This window comes from Aquarana catesbeiana, linkage group LG03 (assembly GCF_042186555.1).
Source record: "Aquarana catesbeiana isolate 2022-GZ linkage group LG03, ASM4218655v1, whole genome shotgun sequence".
NCBI lineage: Eukaryota > Metazoa > Chordata > Amphibia > Anura > Ranidae > Aquarana > Aquarana catesbeiana.
Window position 1 is genome coordinate 90,085,469 of NC_133326.1, and position 21,868 is coordinate 90,107,336.

At 44.8% G+C, this 21,868-nt stretch overlaps 1 protein-coding gene across 1 annotated transcript in view; it reads left to right on the forward strand.

The window, feature by feature from the left end:
- MINDY2 (MINDY lysine 48 deubiquitinase 2) overlaps window positions 1-21,868 on the forward strand; it is a 218,933-nt gene that overhangs the window by 75,366 nt on the left and 121,699 nt on the right. Inside the window, exons 5-6 of the mRNA XM_073618817.1 lie at window positions 6,923-7,025; window positions 14,164-14,306. Coding sequence (XP_073474918.1) covers window positions 6,923-7,025; window positions 14,164-14,306 — 246 coding nt within the window. The remainder of the gene's footprint in view (window positions 1-6,922; window positions 7,026-14,163; window positions 14,307-21,868) is intronic.

Here is a 21,868-nt window from a genome sequence, read left to right on the forward strand (position 1 = left end):
CTCGTTACATTGGTTGGCAGCTGTGGGATTTGCTCTCCAGTTACTGGGACACTCCATTCCAGCCTGCAGGAGAGCCACGCTGAAAGACTTACTTGAGAGCCGTGGAGGGAATGGTGGGATCGTTCTTCCTTGCCGTGAACACATCCAAACCATCACCTAGATCCAAGGTCCAGATAGCAGGAGAGGAGAGATACAGATACCAGCCACCATGTAAGAGGAATTCAGAAGGAGGTTGCGAGAGATGCAGATACAGCACAGAGGACCAGTATCAGAGCAGGTCCTGCTGAAATGGTTTGATTTTATCTGCTGTGAACTCTGGAAGGAAGCGCTAGCCCATGAGCAGCGACACCAGGGAAAAGTTCTCCCCTCCATCCATGTAAGGTACTGGTCGCAGTATGAAGTACGATTGCTGTTATTGGGGGAACAGCCGAACCAGAAGTGGACAGCTGAGTTAAGCAGGCTGATCTGGGCAGAAATGCGGTTGGATGAGAGCTACAGAGCCCTCCAGTGGTATGTAGCCCAAGTGTGCCCGTGGACAGCGGATGACAGCCCCACGGAAGGCTTTGACTACGATGGTCTGGGATTGTTGTACTGGAGGTTGTCCTGGGACCCTGACTTTGGGAGTGATCGGGAGTGGGGTTTGGAGGAAATAATGGAGCACAGAGAGCGGAGACTGAATGTCTCGGAAGTGCACTGGGCACAGGAAGATTTGGAGTTTCTGGCCGTTCAGGAATGGGAGCTTGAGATGGCCTACAGACAGCTGCTAGACTCTGCTCAGCAGCAGAGTGGTGCTCCCTTTGCATGGGACTATCAGGAAATACCAGTTGACAACTCTGAAATCCTGGCTGAAGAGTTGACAATGTGGCAGAGTAACAGTGTGCTTTGCCAACCTGGCCCCGCAGCTATGGAGGCGGAGGTCTTATGGCGGATGCAGCAAGTGCTTACTGACCTTGATGAACCTGTTTCTGCATTGGATGATCTTGGATGGAGGAATGTGCCTGTCCAGCAGCATGCCAGAGAATCGGCAGTGGAAAATCTGAAGATTGCCGTCCCCAAACCTGAAGTGCTGACAACAGGGCAGAGCTCTGCTAACCTCTGCCCAGCACTGATAGCATCTTCTGGGTTCCAGGGACAGGAGATGGTGAACCTTTATCCCCAGACACCAGTTGCAGAGACAGGGGATTTGATAGACTTTTCTGCTGAGGAAGAACAACCTGGTGAGCCTCCAGCAGAAGAAGAGCTGTTATTAGGGCCAAACTTCACTGTGCTCTGCCCAGCACTGATAGCATCTTCTGGGTTCCACAGAGAGGAGATGGTGAACCTTTATCCCCAGACACCAGTTGCAGAGACAGGGGATTTGATAGACTTTTCTGCTGAGGAAGAACAACCTGGTGAGCCTCCAGCAGAAGAAGAGTTGTTATTAGGTCCAAACTTCACTGTGCTCTGCCCAGCACCAACAGAAGTATCTGTGAAGTTACAAGGAACTTCCCCAGCTGAAGCACTGGCAACCGGACAGAGAGTCCAAGATCTCTGCCCTACACCTGCGGCGGTTCCGGAGGCTCAGGGTGAGAAGGAGGTGGTCACTTCCCAGCAGCAGATCAGGATACAGGGGGAGAAGGGAGAGGAGGTGTTTGTCGTCCCTCCCCAACAGTTGGCCAGGGTGGAGGAAGTGGTCTTTCCTCCCCAGCAAAGATCCGTGCATCTGGGAGACAGTACCACAGACATATCATCCCAACATCCAGATGAGGGAATGGAAAAGGAAGCAGTCGGCTCACCTCCCCAATGTCAGCTACACAGTTTGGGAGTGGAGGAAGCCAGCCTCCTGCCCCAACAGTTAGCTAGAGCAGATGGTGTGGGGTTTCCAGCAGAAGGGCTGGCAACAGGGCCGAATACTGCTGGACTCTGCCCTCAACTAACAGAGGATGGATTTCCTGTGAAGGTGGATGGGACTTCAGTCTCCACCTGTATACCCCAGGGATGCTGGGCAGTCGTCCCAGATCCCCAACAGCATGACGGAGTGAGCCCAGACACCCTGTCTTCTTTCCAGCGGCAGAAAGGACTCCAGGGAGAAGGGCCAGTCCAGGCCTCTCCCCAGCGGCAGATATGTTCTTTGAGAGAGGCAGAGGTTGGCTGTGTGAGTAATGCATTGTTTGGAACAATTTGTTTGGGGTACTGTGTGGGTACAGGCATTAGAGGAGTGGAACTACTGACTAACTTCGGAGTCAACCCGTCTGGGGTCTCCTCCTGTGTTAGTCTCCTGCCGAAAGGGGAGAAATGTGACATACCTAGCTGGGAGAGAGACTTTTGGAGGGGACTGAATGCTAGCCTCTTGGCGATCGATCGTGGGCCCTGGCATTTGGGGGAACGATGCTCTTTGTGAGCTGTATGCCTGGGGACACTTGAGGTGGTATTACTTTGGATTCGGGTCCTGGTCCCCCAGGACACACAGACTCTGGGCACCCTGGATTTGCCATATTAGAAATAGTGGCTGATTCATAATGCTGGGACAGATACTGTTAGGAGATGCTGATGTAAATTCCAGCACCTGTCTGTCTATTGCCTGCTAGAATGTGTATTGTAAATAAGTCTCTAGTATGGGATCTAAGAGTCATTAGATCCCCATTGTTGTTTGTGTTAATTAACTCTGCTGTTTAATGTTGATTGGGTTTTCTGAGCTACAAGATGGCCAGTCTGGCCTAAAGGTCATGTCTGAGTCATCTAGGCTGTCTAAAGGGATTAGTTAATTAGCTCATGTTAGGTTAATTAGGTTACAGCTGTATTGTTAGAGTAATATGAGCAGGAGGTCTGAACCTCCTCTTTTATTGTATAAAAGAGACTGTATTCCTGTCAATAAAGAGTTTCCTGTTTGAACTTACATACAACCTGCCTGGTGTTTGTTCTGAGCTATCACAACTGGGTTAGAACGGCACATAGTTGTAGTTCTAATCCCGGAGCATCGGATGACTGAACCATCAGACGTGCGATCTGCAATCTGATTCTATAGCAGCAGAGGAGTGTCGGGAGAGTGGAATCGAGCAAGCAAGGGGCTTGTTACACCTTATTTTTGGGGCGAACATCAGTGGTATCTTATTTTTACATTGCAAATGCTGGAATTTAGCTTTAAAATGGTTGTAAGTCCTAAACCTTTTTTACCTTACTGCATTCCCTGCATTAACCACTTCAGCCCCGGAAGAATTTACCCCCTTCCCCCTTACCCCCTTCCAAAATGTCTGTACTTTTTTCCACAAATAGAGCTTTCTTTTTGTATTAATTACCCCCGTGGTTTTAATTTTTTGCGCTATAAACAAAAAAAGACCGTCGATTTTGAAAAAAACACTATTTTTAACTTTTTGCTTTAATAAATATCCTAAATTTATTTAAAAAAAAACAAAACAAATTTCTTCCTCAGTTCAGATATATATTCTTCTACATATTTTTGGTAAAAAAAATTGCAATAAGTGGATATTGATTGGTTTGCAAAAAAGTTATTGCGTCTACAAAATAGGGGATAGATTTATGGCATTTTTTTTTTTTTTACTAGTAATGGTGGCGATCTGCGATTTTTATCGGTACTGCGACTTTGCGGTGGACAGGTCGGACACTTTTGACACTTTTTTGGGACCATTGACATTTACACAGCGATCAGAGCTAAAAATAGCCACTGATTACTGTATAAATGTCATTGGCAGGGAACACTAGGGGGAGATCAAGGGGTTCCCTCAGTGTGTTCTACCTGTAGGGGGGATGGGACTGCCTGGGGGAGGAGACCGATCGCTGTTCCTATATACTAGGAACACACGATCTGTCTCCTCTCGCCTGCCAGAACGGATGTGTGTGTTTACACACACACATCCTCGTTCTGGCTCTGACAGGAGCAATCGCGGGTGCCCCGCAGACATCGCAGCCGCCGGGCTTGTGCATTGGCTCCTCAGTGACACGGCGGGCGGGCGTGCGTGCGCCCCCTATACCCCTTAAAGTGGCCACCGTACAGCTACGGCGATTCGCACAGGAGATCCATTCTGCCATCGTCAGATGGCGAGCCGGTCGTCGGCAAGAGGTTGAGGTAAAAAATGTTTCAGGATGTGTATGGCCCTCTTACCCCCCCCCCCTTATACTAACCTGAGTCCTGTATCAATCTAGTGCTGTGCTCGTCTGTAGCGGCTCTCTCCTCTTCTCCCCACTCTCACAGGCATTGCTGAGGCAGTGGGAGCTATTGGCTGCTATCAGTCAAATCCTGTGATGAGGGAACGGGGGCGGGGCCAAGCTGCGCTGTCTGTGTCTATAGATGCAGTCAGTGTGGCTCAGGAGCAAACCCGCTGGTGTGCCACAATAGGAAGCGGAATGAATAAGAATCCAGTTAAAGTGTTACTATACCCACAACAGTAAAATCGGTGTGTATATGCAGTAAAGCATGCTTGTTATACTCACGGTGGAACCTAAGGGGTTAATCCTCTGCATTGTGTAAAAAAGGCTGTTTGATCCTGTCTTCTTTGATCCTCCACTTTTTCCACGTCTCCAAAACTTAACCTGATATTTACAGAGCCAGGGGACAGGCTGCACATGCTCAGTTTGATGTGTATTGCAAGAGTTTTTTTTTCTTGGGAGGATGCATATGATCAGCACAGGGCCAATCAGCACTGTCCAGACAGAGGGTCAGGGGTCCTGCATTCTCATTGGACAATCATGGGAGAATGAAAACTTCTCCTACAAGCTTTAACCAAACACTGCTAGAAGTCACAAGACTGCTCTAACTGCTGATGGAAAAAAAGGTATTTAGCAGTTTATATTTACTAAAATATTTGCTTTTCCATGTTCTGTGTAGTGTGGAAGACCAGATATAGTGAATGTAGGCTTCTGGGTTTAGTAACATGTTGAGTGTAAATACACTATACTGTATACTGTTTATATATAATGCAATCATATAGTGCAAGGCCATTATGGAATTACAATATGAATGAAATTATAAATTTAAAATTCCTTATTGAATAAATTGCAACCACCACAGAATGTATTATGATAGATATTATGTAAAACATATACAATATCTATGTACCTGCTTGTCTTGGTCGCTTAATGCCCATAGGAGGGCAGAATTTAGGTAGGTTGTGTTTTCATTTGAATTCATTCATATTTAGTATGAGGTTCTGGCACTGGCACTAAAAAGAAGGCAAGCTCAAGAGCTTGCTTGAACCTTTTCTTCTCTTACGCCTCGTACACACGATAGGATTGTTGGCCAACAAAACCGTGGACTTTTGTTCGAAGGAGTTGTCTTGCATACACACGGCACACAATTGTTGGCCAACAATCACGAACGTAGTGACATACTACATGTTTTTTCTGCTCTTTAGCGCCACTCTTTGGGCTCCTTCTGCTAATTTCGTGTTAGTAGAAGTTTGGTGAGTGTTGATACGTGCCTTTCATTTTGCGCTTTTCGTTTCGTGCTCTTCATTTTGCACTTTTCGTTTCGTGCTTTTCAGTTTGTTTCTGAACGGCCGTTCGTCAACCAGACATGTTGCGGAATCGGAGGAGATAACCTGTTATTTATTATTGGCCTTGGAGGCTTTGACATTATTTTTTGGTTGAATAATGATTTTGATTTGGTATATCTTTGGATGCATAGAATGCACTTTTTGGTTAAGTTCTATTGGCAGATAGCATGTCTAATTTTATTTGTTTTCTTTTTTTAATACACAATAAAAAAATTGTGTAGAATAATACTTGGCTATGTGTTTTACTTCAAATGATATTTTGGGAGTAGGCAGTTACATTTAAAAAAAATACTATGTAAAATTGACAAGGGACACCAACATAGTTGAATCTTTGACCTTAAAAACTACAGGATAATGGTGTTGTGGTAACTTGCTCAAATAAAAAAAAAAAGTTTAATAAGTTTAATAAAAAGTAATAATATTCTGGAGATCACTAGGAAAAAAAAGCCTTTGAAAATTTGTTTGCAATAACTCCATCAGTATCACCAGCTTCATTATTATCCCATTGAAGAAGAAGAGAATTGTGCTTCGTTTGGAGATTCAATAATTTGCCATGTCATGAATGTTAATTCTCCATTACGAACGCTAGTTTACAAGAATGACCGATTCTGGCTCATCCTTGCTTCCGAGCATGCGTGTTTGTACTTTGGACTTTTGTCCAACGAACTTGTGTTCACGAGCTCGGAAAATCCGACAACAGACATTTGTCCATGGAAAATTTTAAAACCTGCTATCCAACATTTGTCCAGAAAATCCAACAAAAGTTGTCCCATGGAGCATACACACGGTCGGATTTTCTGCCAATAGCCTGTCATCGAACATTTCCCGTTGGAAAATCCGATCGTGTGTACGCGGCTTTAGAATGAAATTTGAAAGCCCCATAACTATGAAAGCTGTAATATGCAGATACTAGAGGAAGGTCCCACCTTTCTCCCACTTTTCATTATTGGCTATTAAGACCACCCATCATGTTTAAGGTCCAATAGTAAAGCGTGATAAAGGGCAGACTAGATCCTAACTTTGCCTCCTCATCCCTGTCTTTGCATATGTGAAGCCCAAGAAATGTATATGCAGCCTTCTGATAGATTTTTTTCTTTTTTTTTCTATCCTAAACTTTGTGTGAAAATAGGATGTTCTGAATATCTATATATCTCTATACCAAATAACATAATGAGATGCATAAATGGTGAAACACTTCTTGTGCTTGTACACTTTCTATAGTCACAACAGTAAGTGAAAGGCAATCTCTTTTTCAAACTTAGACATTTAAAAAAAATTGAATGTTTTCCCAGCAGGTTTTTTTTTTTTTTTGAATAATTTTAACTTTCATGCCATGTCACCTCAAGTTTATCAGTGAATGTGAATCACACATTGAGTCTCTGTACACAGTTTCAGTACGTTTTCTAATTATGATTACACTTTTCATCTCTCAGATTTCTGAAGTTGTAAAGGCAGTCAGTAACTGCAGCTACAACCAGTTGGTAGAGAAGATTATTTCATGCAAGCAGTCAGACAACAGTGAGCTGGTTAGTGAAGGTGGGTGAGTGACTTTGATTACTTTACTTACATTTCAATTCAAAATAAAAATTGACAAATTATTGGAAAAAATGCCCATGCATGTCGCAGTTCTCTGTAAGTTCAAACATACAGAGCAATTCAGTATGACTACAAGCATTGTAGAGCAAAGGTTCTAGATCACATGTCAAACATGGCCATCTCATGTCACCCTCGCAACCCAGGGCTTTTTTTCCACCACCTTCAGCTCTCGCCCTCCGCTCACCATTGTCACTTGTAAAGCCAGAAGCCTTCTGTGTTTACAAAAATGGTTTTCCTCTCGATAGCTCTCACAGATCCTTGCCTGCCCTGCACAAATGGCGGGAAGAGGGGAGATGCGGGTGCAGTATGGGATGGGGCATCGCGTAGTAAGCTGTACTGTGCCCGGGTGCACAGATGCCAACCAGTGAACTCCCTACACGTGAGAGAAGCGGAGCTACCTACACTGCACATAGGTACTAGAGCCCCTCCATTAGAGAGATTTGCTTTCAGGAACACAACAAGAATGGAAGATGAAATACAAAGTAAGGGGAATTCTCTACTTTCTAACTGGAACAGGTGTCCCCCATTGGTAGATTTCACCTGTATTCCTGTTTTGGTGAAAACGTAAAATTTTAGATTTTCTCTCTTTTTGAGAGAAACGTGTAGCCATGCCCCCTGCCTGCCGCACTGTGTGTGAGGTTTTTTTTAAGCATAGATTGCATCTAATTTACTTGTGTGCTATTTATTTATTTATTTTTTTTTTTTACAAGACCAGTATATGCTTTATCATGGAGTTCAGCTTTAAATTGTATATATTAAATACCAACATTATTTGCAGCAGTGAAAGGATGATTTTGGGACAGTGGCATTAGAGTAAGAGTATCAGAGAAAGTCAAATCTTAAATAGTCTTTGAACATATGCAAGATGTATAGCAAATGAAAAGATGATGGAGGAGTGCACTATCCCTTTTGTAAAGCATGGTGGAGAAAATGTAATGGCCTGGCACTGGTAAGGTGGAGGATTTACAGAGTATAGACAAAGCATTGTGGCTGTTGCATGTGTACACCCCCAGCTGCTGCTTCTGCATCAAAAGTGGGAGCGATTGAGTGATGGTAAAAACGCACCTCAGCTGAGGGGTTTGAATGCCCCACCCCCCAATCACAAATGCAAACCAGCCCTAAGAGCTAGTTGGTGAAGAAACAACAAATTGTAAAACTATTTGAAATGGACTGGCTAGCACAGTTGTGATTGCTGTTTGCCTAGGTCCCCTAGACCTAAACAAATCATTAACTCTTGCAATGGGGCCACAGCCCCACTGCAAGGGATAATATTTGGTTGCCTTCAGTTGAGCTTTATCTTTGTCTGGAAAAAGTTATTAATAGCATGCAAGTGAATATTTGAACATATTCTGCAGTGCGTTTGTATTACTTTATATTTTTGATATATAGTACCTGCAATAAAAATTATTGAACGTGAGAACCTATTCTGCAGGCACCCAGAATGCCTTTAAAGATCAAAGTATTTTATCCAGAACACCCTGATAACCTGTTAGCTTCACTTGACTTGAAGTATGAATTCCCTGACCCCACTATTGTTTAATGGGCTGCCTAACAGACCAGTGATAAAACGTTAGAGATGCAGCCCACTAATGGTGGGAAATTCAAATGAAAATTCTTTTCGAAATTCGACCCATATATGGCCTGCCTAAGTCTTTTATTTGGACAAAATGTTAATGGATATCTCCTGATTTTTTTGTTTTGTTTAAAGTGGAAGTCTAACTAAGCTTAAAGCCTTGTTTTTTGAAAAAAAAACAAAAACAAACATGGTATATTTACCTGCTCTGTCTAGTAGTTTTGCACAGAGCAGCCCGGATCCTCCTCTTCTCTGGTCCCACGCTAGTGCTTCTTACTCCTTTCTCCTGTTGAGTGCCCCCAGAGCAAGCAGCTTGCTCTGGGGGCACCCAAGCAGGCACGCTCCTGAGTTGTGGCTCTGTGTGTCCATTCACACATGGATGCCCCATTGTAAGTCTATAGGTGTTGTCACTGCATTGCAGCTATTGTCACTGCTCTCTCCTCTCCCCTGAAGCTAGCTGCTGGGGAGATCACATGACTGGACCTTGGATTAGGTAAGTATACACAGTTTACAGACTAATTGATATAGGGCTTAGAATGGGGGTGGGAGCAGGTTTAGGCTTAGGTAGGTTTTGACCAGACTTCCACTTTAGTTTCTGTCCTAACTTAAACACACTGACCCTGACCATTGACTCAGACATTCACCCTGACACTTTTTTTTTTTATTATTTAAAATGTTCTCCTCTGGGTAGGAGGCTTTCTTCTCTGGCTTCCATTCAGAGGAGAAAGTATAGGGGCAGGGTTTACAGAGCGAACACTGTGATTGCAACTCACTGGATATCACAGCGATCATGTGATTTGGAGCCAGTCTTCCCAGCTTCCAATCATTAGTACGACACCCAGAGCTGTCTGTGACAACTCAACCTCTGTAACCAAAACTAAATTATAGTGTAGTGCAACCTATATAAAATTCAAACAAATAATGTTTATGACACATGTAGAGTCTATTAGAAGAATCTTCAATCATCACTGTGTATAAAGTGCATAGGGTCCTCCAAATTCACAGTACAAACACTATCTTGTGTGCCTCCACCACATGTAACATATATAGCAACTCGCCTCCAAATTTGAGCTGTAAATGAAACATTAGATAAAAATGCCCTCATTCACTCAATGGGTTAATGCTGAGGTAAGGGCCACGCTTCCAACGCTCCTCCACTAGAAGCACCTCTCAAATTCATAAAACATGCAAAGATAAAAAGGGGGACAAATGGTGTTCTCCGTATACTATGTTTAATGATGCTAAGAAAGTGTTAAAAACACTTACAAGACAAGAGCACATAAAGTGCTATCACTAGTGCTATGTTACAACCACATTATTCAAGCCAAACTCAACATTGCAGTATTCAGCCTTCTAAATGTCTGCAAGATGATGTCAATGGCATGGCTCCCTCCCCTATGTTCATTATGTCCCTAGGTAGTACTTCTTCAGTAGCTAATGAGAAAGCAGCATCCCCATTTTTGGGGGGGGAGCGGAAACCCTCTTTTTAGAGGGTCCCAGCTCCCACTTCCTTCCCTGGCACTGGAAGTAAGTTAACCTCTCCCCCCGCCCTCTCGGCAGTCATTTGGGACACGTCACAGGTCCCAGATGATTGCCCGGCCAGTCACAATGTGCAGTGCGGCTTGTGAAGCTACAGCCGGGCGCCCACAGTGGCAATGCTGGCGCCACAGAGAGGAGGGGGAGGCGAGCGGGGCTTCATTTCCCCTCATCGCTGGACCCTGGGACAGGTACAGTATCTCACAAAAGTGAGTACACCCCTCACATTTTTGTAAATATTTTATTATATCTTTTCATGTGACAACACTGAAGAAATGACACTTTGCTACAATGTAAAGTAGTGAGTGTACAGCTTGGATAACAGTGTAAATTTGCTGTCCCCTCAAAATAGCTCAACACAGAGCCATTAATGTCTAAACCGCTGGCAACAAACGTGAGTACACTCCTAAGTGAAAATGTCCAAATTGGGGCCAAAGTGTCAATATTTTGTGTGGCCACCATTATTTTCCAGCACTGCCTTAACCCTCTTGGACATGGAGTTCACCAGAGCTTCACAGGTTGCCACTGGAGTCCACTTCCGCTCCTCCATGACGACATCACGGAGCTGGTGGATGTCAGAGACCTTGTGCTCCTCCTCCTTCCATTTGATGATGCCCCACAGATGCTCAATAGGGTTTAGGCCTAGAGACATGCTTGGCCCGTCCATCACCTTAACCCTCAGCTTCTTTAGCAATCGGTGATCGTCTTGGAGGTGTGTTTGGGGTTGTTATCATGTTGGAATACTGCCCTGTGGCCAAGTCTCCAAAGGGAGGGGATCATGCTCTGCTTCAGTATGTCACAGTACATGTTGGCATTCATGGTTCCCTCAATAAACTGTAGCTCCCCAGCGCTGGCAGCACTCATACAGCCCCAGACCATGAAACTCCCACTACCATGCTTGACTATAGGCAAGACACACTTGTCTTTGTACTCCTCACCTGGTTGCCACCACACATGCTTGACACCATCTGAACCAAATACGTTTATCTTGGTCTCATCAGACCACAGGACATAGTTCCAGTAATCCATGTCCTTAGTCTGCTTGTCTTCAGCAAACTATTTGCGGACTTTCCTTGTGCATCATCCCGTGACCACGTCCTGTTGTGACGAAACGGCGTGGGGAGGAGGAGCTACGTCCCGACGACACCGCGTTCTGTACACCCGGAAGACACGGGGAGTCTATCAGCCGGCCGGCGTTTTTGATGCTTGTTTTTTACAACCATTGTGTAAGTGCAATCTTACTCTTTATTAAATAAAGTCGTGGTTTTTATGCTATGTGGAGCTTTTATTTCTTTTATGGGGAGCCATCTTATTCTATTCGCTGTGTGTGACGGAGCGAGTTCCGGGTCCCGGATGACAACAAGTGTCTGCTGTTCTAGATCCCTGGCTGGGGTTGCAGCCATCCGTTCCATAGGTCTCCTATAATCTAGAGACCAACTCTATTTGGTAAGAGGCAGTTGTTTTAAACGGTGGAGGTCTGCCCATGCACCTGTGTCACTTCAGCAAGTCTGTCTCTGCACTTCTCCTAGCACTGGGGGATATCTACTTGCCTGTTTTCCACAATATGCAAGAACTTCAATAATTACTGTTTTTCTGGACTTGGATTTTTTTATGGACTTTTTTAGTTTGGTTATAATTTTTATTGCTTTATTTTTTGCTTTTCACAGGGTATATGCTCAGTATCTTCACAATATTTCTTTATATTGTTGCACGTGGTAATAGTGTTCTGGAAATTAATTTTTGTCGTTCACATTCAACTATGTTAATTTATTTCACTATTTATTTTTCACATAGAAAATAGTCCTTTTTGTATATCATTTATTCTATATCATTTATTCCATCTCATCGTGGAGTTTATATACATTGGGTATTGTTTCAATTATATTTTTTATTCATATTTACCTTTTATCACTTTAGGCACTAGATTGTTGCTATTCTCAAATAATCTTTTTTAGCGCGACTTTTTTTAATTACATTATCTTTAGAAGAGGCTTCCTTCTGGGATGACAGTCATGCAGAACAATTTGATGTAGTGTGCAGCGTATGGTCTGAGCACTGACAGGCTATCCCCCACCCCTTCAACCTCTGCAGCAATGCTGGCAGCACTCATACGTTTATTTCCCAAAGAGAACCTTTGGATATGACACTGAGCACGTGCACTCAACTTCTTTGGTTGACCATGGCACGGCCTGCTCTGAGTGGAACCTGTCCTGTTGAACCACTATATTGTCTTGGCCACCATGCTGCAGCTCAGTTTCAGGGTCTTGGCAATCTTCTTATAGCCTAGGCCATCTTTATGTAGAGCAACAATTCTTTTTTTTTCACATCCTCAGAGTTCTTTGCCCTTGAGGTGCCATGTTGAACGTCCAGTGACCAGTATGAGAGATTGAGAGCGATAACACCACATTTAACACACCTGCTGGCTCTCCATTCACACCTGAGACCTTGTAACACTAATGAGTCACATGACACCGGGGAGGGTAACTGGCTAATTGGGCCCAATTTGGACACTTTCACTTAGGGGTGTACTCACTTATGTTACCAGCGGTTTAGACATTAATGGCTGTGTGTTGAGTTGTTTTGAGGGGACAGTAAATTTACACTGTTATACAAGCTGTACATTCACTACTTTACATTGTAGCAAAGTGTCATTTCTTCAGTGTTGTCACATTAAAATATATAATAAAATATTTACAAAAATGTGAGGGGTGTACTCACTTTTGTGAGATGCTGTAAGTGTCCGATTATTAAAAGTCAACAGCTGCAGTATTTGTAGCTGCTGACTTTTAATTTTTTTTTTTTTTTTTTTTAGTCGGAACTCCGCCTTAAGTTCCATCTCAAATGCCACTTTATGCATTGACATGCTTTCTTAGACCCAGTCTGTCCAGACGGTGTGGTCACCTGCTGACTTGGCACCATCCACAGGCAGCTTAATTCTTCAATAAAACAGACTTTGAATCAAATTTTATTTTATTTTAGATAAGTGCAGTACAGTGGATGTTTTTTCTAGTCTTTTTAAAGTGTAAAGACAATGACTTTCCTTTCTCTGCGAAGTACTAACAGTGACTGAAAATGGGTCACAGGTGCAGAACAAACTGTACTCCTGTGATCCACAGAAGTACAACCAAACAAGCTTTGGCTGTACTTCTTCTTTAAAAGCAGTGGCGGCTGGTGTTTTTTTTTTTTTTTTGGGGGGGGTGGCGGCGGCGGCAAACAACCACCCATCCTCTGGCTCTGATCAGTGCTTCAAAAAAACAGCCCCTTCGCATTGGAATCCATGCGCCGGTGTCCTGAAAGGGACCGGACGCATGGACGGGGGGGTGGCACCAGTGCGCCCTTAATAGACGGGTCACCCCTGTTTTAAAAGAATCCTTCAGAACCAACAGAAGAATAAACCCTGCCATTATGTTCCCTGACTCCCAGTGAGAATCTTTTGCCAAGTGGATGGCATGTAGCACTTTCAGTCCCAATAGTGATAACTGCAACATATAAGCACTAAGCCCTAAATTGTGGGAAGACACATAACGGTCACTTATGCACCTGCAGGTACATCATCAGCCCAGGAGGCATCAGCTTTTAGTGCAATGGAAGATGCATTCTTTACTCATGTCTGCAGAATAGACAGTGGCAAAACATGAGCGCCTAATTCAGTAGCCCCTGAGGTTTTCAAAGGTACAGTACACACAGAAATGTTTGGTAAATTATCCACCTGAGACCTTCCAGATGCTGCCTATGTGATCCACCAATCTTCCAAAAGAGTCTTGGCAACTAGGGTATCTAATTTTAATCTGGCAAGAGATAAAGAAGGTTGTTTTTGTTAGTGAGACACTAAACCACTGCTTTGGGGAAGAGTGTGGGGGTGCTTTTAATCTTTTTGTCTAAATGTGTTACAGTTCAAGTTGCAGATATAAAGATATTTCACGTTTACTGTGAACTGATCTAATTATTGCATTGCTCATTCTCTTTCAGGCTATGTAGCTGAACAGTTTTTAAATGGCACAGCCACACAGCTGACTTACCACGGGCTAAGTGAGCTGACATCAACCATTCAGGAGGGAGAGCTATGTGTATTCTTCAGGAACAATCATTTTAGCACTATGACCAAATATAAGGTAGGACTTTTATATTGTTTTATTGCAATGGATATGGTCTAACAAGTTAAGTAATGTGCACTAAAAGGGAATCTATTAAAAAAATCGGGTCAATTCTATTTATATTGTTTTTTTTGTTTAAACACTTTTAATACATGACAAAAGATTTCCAGAGCTTTATGGGTTATCTACAGAGACACTACAACAAATAAATGCCTGTCTTTGTTGGATTGCAGCCTGGGACTGAGCTGTTTGATTAGGGATGAGTCAGAAGAGTCATTCAGTTCTGTGTGCAAATTGCAACTGGAGATATTGATATCTGTGAATAGGATTTTTTTTTCAACAGGAGATGACATCTCAACATGTGAAAAGGAGTGGAAAGCTTGAAAAAAGTTCAAAAATGTTATGTCATATTTAACTGCCAAAAGAAAACATATTGTCTTTATCGTGCATTAGGAGACGCCAGCATTATTACTGTCAGGTTATGCTGCCCCCTACTCGAAAAAGGGACGCTGCCAACAATAAAAGCTGGCACAGCATCATGCCTTCGTTTTTGTTATTGTCCACAGGAGAATGAATGTGTTTTCTTCAGCTCTGAAAATTTTCTGGATGAATTTCTACGACCATCAGCTGCATGTACTATAGGTTCATGCTGGATATATAAAATTCTGGCAGTCTCTCCAGTCAGCCATTGGTGCTTGTAGATTAATGTTGGATATAATAATCCTGGATGGTTTCTCCAGTTAGCTAAGAAGATAAATTGATGAAATCCTGGAAGCCTCTACAATCTGCTGGGTGCAGGTTTTCCCAATTTCCGTACTGGTGTTCTCTCTGTGATGGACCTGTTCTCCTAGTGATGACAGCCACCTGTGAGGATTTCATAGCGGAGGTCAGACCAGCATTGTCTGAGAATTATTGTATGTTGGGACCAGAGCTGGGACATGTTTTGAGTACGTGAAGTCACTATGGCCATGCTAGGGATTTATCATGTACTGTGGCTATCTCCTGTGCAGCATTCTGGAGTGAACTGCAGTAACAAACTGTTTTCTATTAACACAACTCCACTATTCTGGTCAGGCCAGAGTATCCAGGGTTTGATGGCTATCAGGACAAGAAATGTGGCAGTTTTCCTGACATTCTCTCTCTGTTGTGTAGTTATCACACGTCTCAGCTATTCAGGTCAGACCAGTGTTAGAGGGGATTCCTGAATGAGTATTGGGACTAGAGACGTGGCAGTTTTTCTGACCCCATCTTTCTAGACTTTCTGTTGTGAGTGACAAGCATGGCTACTTTGTGGACGTCAGCTGCTGCATGAAATGGGCTGTATGGTTGGGAAGGTAAACTCTTATTTCAGAGCCTTTCTATTTTCTCTTATAGGATTGTATCCTGTCTTATTTTCTCTGATGCAGTGAATTGGATCCCTCATTTTTATTGGGATTGAATTGGGATTGATCGCTACCCATCCAGCCAACCACTGTGTGGGCTCAACTGCCATTTTACTGCTGAAATTTTTCTATTCTCTAATGTAGACCTGACACGGTAACAGAATACAGAAGTGGTTGAGCTCTGTGTGGCACATGGACATTTTGCCTTCCTTGTCCTCTCTTACAGTAGAAATGTGCGCAGGCCCATGAGCGGGACTGCGAGGCAGTCCACGTATGTGAATCATGTGCATTAGAACATGAGTTACATGGGACAGACTACTTTGTCTCTTCTGCAGTTTCTCCTATTTTTAGGGCCGTTGCAAGCGAGGCAATGTTCTGGTCCTCCCTGTCCCTATTTGTTTCTTACTGTATGTTGGTAATATGCGTTTAATTTTCTATAGAATATCATTCAGCTAGGTGTATTTCTAGTTGCATTTACTCTCCAAAAAATATATAAACCCTAGGAGCATTATCATGTTGAGCCATATGTGGCATTGTAATGGTTAAACTGCATTCAGGAGTATTTTAGCACTGATCTAGCACTTTATTTCGGCCAGCTTTGAAGATTTATCTTTATGTGAAGTGCACACTCCAGTTTGGTATTGTAAATGTCTTAATGTAAAGGGGTTGTACTACCAATACTTACATGTTTCATGCATTACAATGGGAGTGCTGTGTTGCTGCCCAAACAGTAGGCTTTTTCTGTTTCTATACTTTGTATTGAATTTACAGTAGTTTACAGATAGTAAAAATGTGGAACAGAACAATACGTAGTCATTATGTTGCGCATAAAATAACATAAGTAAAAAGCAACATAAGACTATCATTTAGGACAATGGGATAGTTATTAATCCGTTATAGCATCCAGAATGTGTACTAGAAATAGTGTTCCCAGCGATATTTCATTTCAGGACTGGAATTAGGCAAAAAATTATTTAAAGTGGTTGTAAACCTCGAACGTGAAATATAAACAAAACATGTCCCTCTATAGTGTGTACTTGTTTTAATTAAAGGCGTTGTAAAGTCAGAAGGTTTTTTATCTTAATGCATCCTATGCATTAAAATAAAAAACCTTCTGTGTGTAGCAACCCCCCCAGCACCCCCCTAATACTTACCTGAGCCCCTTCTCTCTCCGGCGATGTCCACGATCCCTTCAGCCATCCAGGACACTCCTCCTGATTGGCAGAGACAGAGTAGTGGTGCCATTGGCTCCCGCGGCTGTCAAAGTCAGTCAGCCAATCGAGGGAGACAGGCAGGGCCAGGTCAGGGCTCCGCGTCTGAATGGATACACAGACTCTGACTCGGCTTGGGTGCCCCCTGTAGCAAGCTGCTGGCTGAGGGGAACTCAAAGGAGGAAGGGGCTAGGAGCAGTGAAGAGGGACACGAGAAGGGGAGGATCCAGGCTGCTCTGTGCAAAACCACTACACAGAGGACGTAAGTATGACATGTTATTTAAAAAAAAAAAAAACGAGCCTTTAAAATCACTTTAAGAGAACTAAATGTCATTCCTATCTGCTGGTTCATTCCTCTGCTATCAGCATGAAACATTTCTGACAAGTTTTCCTGACACCAAAAAAAAAAAAAAAAAAAAAAGCTGATGGGAGGGATCTCCAGCTGATTTGACAGCCTCAGCTCTGTTCCTGTGTGCTGTGTGAAAAGGGGTTTGTCTGTTCCCTCCAATCAGTTCTCAGAGCTCCGCTCACTGAGCTCTGCAGAGTATAACGTCAGCCGTCCACCCTCCACCCTTTTTTCTGAACGCTCAGACAAGCTTTATTTAAATTCTACAATGTGCATAGGGATGTCCGAAGTACAGTACCTTGGACATCGAGTAGGCAGTGGGCAACAACGACCTGATCCCGCTAAGGTTGAGGCTCTCGGGGAGTGTCCTGATGTGAGCGGCGGCGGACGTTTTTGCGAGGAGCTCCGGGAATCCTGACTTTAATCCGCCGCCATCCGTGCATCTGCTGACCTGTAAAGAGCCAAAAACCCTGCCAGCCTGCTCATCTTGGTGCCCCGCAGTGTCCTGTACCATTATTTCCAAGCGGCTCTGCCTGTGATCATCCGAAAGATATTGCCTCCTGACACCCGTGGCCACCGCCATCTTGCCAGTCTGAGGCATCCCGGGGAAACTCTATCCTGGCAGATGTGGGGGTAGGGGACCCTCATCCGTCCCCACATACCATCCATCCACCCACCTGGCATGGTCCGGAGGCCTAGCCGAGATACAGGGACATCCGTAGCGGCCGCGGCCTGGTACGGCTTAGTGAGGCTTGAGGATCCCCGCAGTTTCCTGCAGCTGATATCCCACAAGGAGGCACCGCGGCTGGTCCGGCCTGCACTCGGAGGTGCAGGCCTCCTTTCTTCATCCACCCTGTCAGTCCTCCAAGTCCCTGCCACGGCCTGGTGTGCTGCCAAAGACTGCCTGTCCGAGCTGGGGTATCCTGTGGCCTAGTGTGTCCTCTCTGCTGCTGCCTCTGTCCCACTGCTCCTGGGCCTTCCACACCCTGGCACTCCCAGCCCCACGTCCTTGCTGCCTTGCCCCGTCTGTGTGTCTGTTGTGAGGGGGGAGGCTACTGGTGAGCACTGACTGCCTGTCCACAGTGTTCACCAGTAGCCTCCCCCCTCACAACAGACACACAGGGGCTGGAGGTTTATGGTCAGCTTGGGTCCAGCTACCTCCTAGTAATACATCTGGGCACAGACGATCGTCCCTCATAGCGGTCTCCCTGAGTGAAATACCAGATGACCTCCACCTCCAAAAAGGGGAAGAGGTACTCTAAAACCACTAAAACCAACAGTCCGGTCCGGCCACCACCGCCCACTTCCCCGCAAACGGATCTCGATCTGATCGGTCGGAGCCTAGAGAAACTCAGATGGCGGAAAAGTCAACCACACCTTCTCAAGACAGCACGGCCATGATCCTTGTGGCGATCGAGCAGAGTAGGACCTCGCTGCTGGTGCGCATTGACCATCTTGCCGAGGAGTGCAACTTAATTCGAAACGACCTTGACAAAATAAGAGGGAGAATGACCGAAACTGAAACCAGAGCGTCAGCCACCGAAGATCTTACAGCCACCCATGCCGCCTCCATCGCTGAGTTGTAGCGCACAGTACAGTCCCTTGTTGCAAAATCTGACGATGCTGAAAACAGATTGAGGTGCATCAGAGTAATATCAGAGTCCTGGGTCTACCTGACAGAGAAGAGGGGGATCACCCTGCTTAGTTAGTGGAGGAGTTCTTTAAACCTCTCCTGGGCCTTACGTATATCCCCCCCCGACTTACGTGGTTGAAAGGGCTCATCATGTGCTCACGGGCCATGCCATCCCAGGGAATCTTCCCTGCCCTTTTCTGGTTTGCTTCCTCAACTATAAGGACAGAGACAGGATTCTCTCTGAAGCCCGTAAACATCCCAATCTCAGATATGGCAACACCTCTATTCTTCTTTTCCCCGACTTTTCGGCTGACTTGCAGACAAAGAGGAAAACCTTCAATGATGTTCGCAGACGACTCAAAGAGCATTAAATACAGCATGCTTTAGCCCAGTTGCCTGCGGGTTCAACATGACGGGGCGATCCGTTTCTTTGACAACCCTGCAGACGCAGACGACTGGCTGATCACCCTACAATAAATAATTCTTCTTATTAATCTATCTGATGCAGGGATCATACATATCCTTGTTCGCTCCATCCTACTTAACCTTCGGCAAATACCGGAGCCACCCCAAATGTGCTTCTACACGTGACTCACATTTGACCCTCATGGTTTGTTTGTTTCTGAGAAGAGGCTGACCTGGTGCTCTCCACATTTTGGGAGGTGCTCCGATATCTGGAGGAATTACACCATTGTTCCAGACAGCCCAGTCCTTCTCATTGTGAGGAGATACACGTCCCCCCACCCTTGCCTACTTTTATAAGTTGAACACGAGCTGGGGTCATCCCAGGAATTTTGAGGAGTTATTGACCCACCTGCTATTCTCCACTCACCTGGAGGGACTTTATAATAGCCATAGTTTAAGTTGAATTCAGGGTATAAAACTAACTGGATATTTTTGTTGGGGTTCCGGCCAGTAGGGGGTTAAATTGTTTTTTTCTGGGTATAGCTCCTAAGTTCCCAGGGATGCCATCAGATAAGGGCAGGGTTGACACCTTGCTGTCAACAAGGATACTTTTGTTTTTTGTTAATGTATGTGTTTTTTTGTTTGTATTGTTAATGCTTGGTCATGACTCTTCCTACAATGGGCTCTCTGGGTCTATACAGCTCATGTTACACGCTATTAACGTTAATATGCGTCTCCTTGATAGCATAATGGAACCATCTGATGGCCACACATGACATGTCCACTTTTAATATCTTATCCTGGAATGTCCGGGTGCTCACTTCCAAATTTAAAAGAGCAGTACTATTTAAATATCTCAAATTACACTCCCCCCCACATGATACTGCTTCAGGAGATGCACCTTATGGGCAGCAAACTATTGGCACTAAAGAAGCCATGGATCCAGAGAGCCTTTCATGCCTCCTATTCCACCTATGCCAGGGGGGTCTCGGTGCTGGTCAGCAAATCCTTTCCATGCGTAGTGGAACAGATTCACACCGACCCTCAGGGCAAACACGTGATAGTGGTTTTCACAGTTTGGGGCACGAGATATATTGTGGTAAATATATACATCTCTCCTCCTTTCTCAACATCTGTCTTATACTCTATCCTAGAAGGGGTTACCCCATACTGCCCCGCCAGGTTGTTACTAATGGGTGATTTTAAAGCCATCCTAGCTCCGGACTTAGACAGACCAGTCCCCCCTAAACAATGCTCCTCAGACTTATCCACTTGGGCACAAGCAATGGGAGCGACCGCGGTCTGAAGGTGGAAACACCTCTCGACTAGGGCCTACTCCTGCTTTTCCGCCACCTACAAAACGTCCTCACACATTGACTTAGCTTTTGCCAATCCGGCCATGATGTCGGACGTGCTAGACGCCACATACCTACCTAGCGGGCTGTCAGACCACTGCCCCCCTCCTTAACATCCGCTCCCCCGCCTCCTGGACCTCTGCCCCTTGGCGCCTGGGAACCCATTGGCTCTCCCACGCTGACTTGACCAATATTATCCCACCTCGCCTTACTGAATACTGGAAACTTAATGCAAGGTCCTCCTCCCCAGAGGTCACTTGGGGCACCCTCAAGGCCTTCACTAGGGGTCAATACATCTCCTCAATAGCTGGGATCTGTAGAGAACAAGCCGCTACCACAACTGAGCTACAGAACAAGGTAGATACCCAGACTGAGGCCTATGCGGCCGACCCCACCGACTCTGGCTTTGATGTCCTTAACGCAGCAAAACGGGAACTACACCTCCATCTAACAGAACTTACCAGACTAGATATCTACCGTACCAAGCAAAGATTTTTTGAACAGGGGGACCGAAATGGTCGCCTCCTGGCAATATTAGCACAACATGATTTGCCCCTGACGGTGATACCCAGCATAGTGTCTCCTTCGGGTGAATCAGTCTCTTCTCTCCAGGACATATTAGACGTATTTTGGCAATACTATAGCTCCCTTTACACCTCCGTGTTGTCCTCGGATTTCAGGCCACAGGACCTAGCGCCTTGGCTGGACCCCCTGGCACTCGGCTGGCTTTCAGATGCTGAGAGAGAAAATTTGGTGAGACCCATTACCCCGGAGGAGGTTTTGAAGGCCATCAGATCCTTACCCGCCAGAAAATCCCCAGGCCCAGATGGTCTCCCTATAGAGTTCTACAAAACCCACGGGGACCTGCTTGCCCCCAAACTGGCCCAGCTCTATTCTCACTCTCTGACAGAGGGCGCCCTTCTCACCTCCATGAGTCATGCACATATAATACTAATCCACAAAGCCCCTAAGGACCCCACATCCTGCGCCTCATATAGGCCTATCGCCCTACTCTTTCAAAATGGAAACACAGCGCTGTCTGAATAACCCTTCAATTAAAATATATAAAAAAAACAAAAACAACAAATTAGGTCCTGCTGCAGTTTGAATGTGAGATACACACAATGGGTAAAATGTCAAAAGGAAAAACACGCATTATGAGACAATATGAATGATGATAATATTACTCCAAAATAATTATCTGAACTCCACGAGTTTTATGGTATACTCTAAGTTAAAGTCAATGGG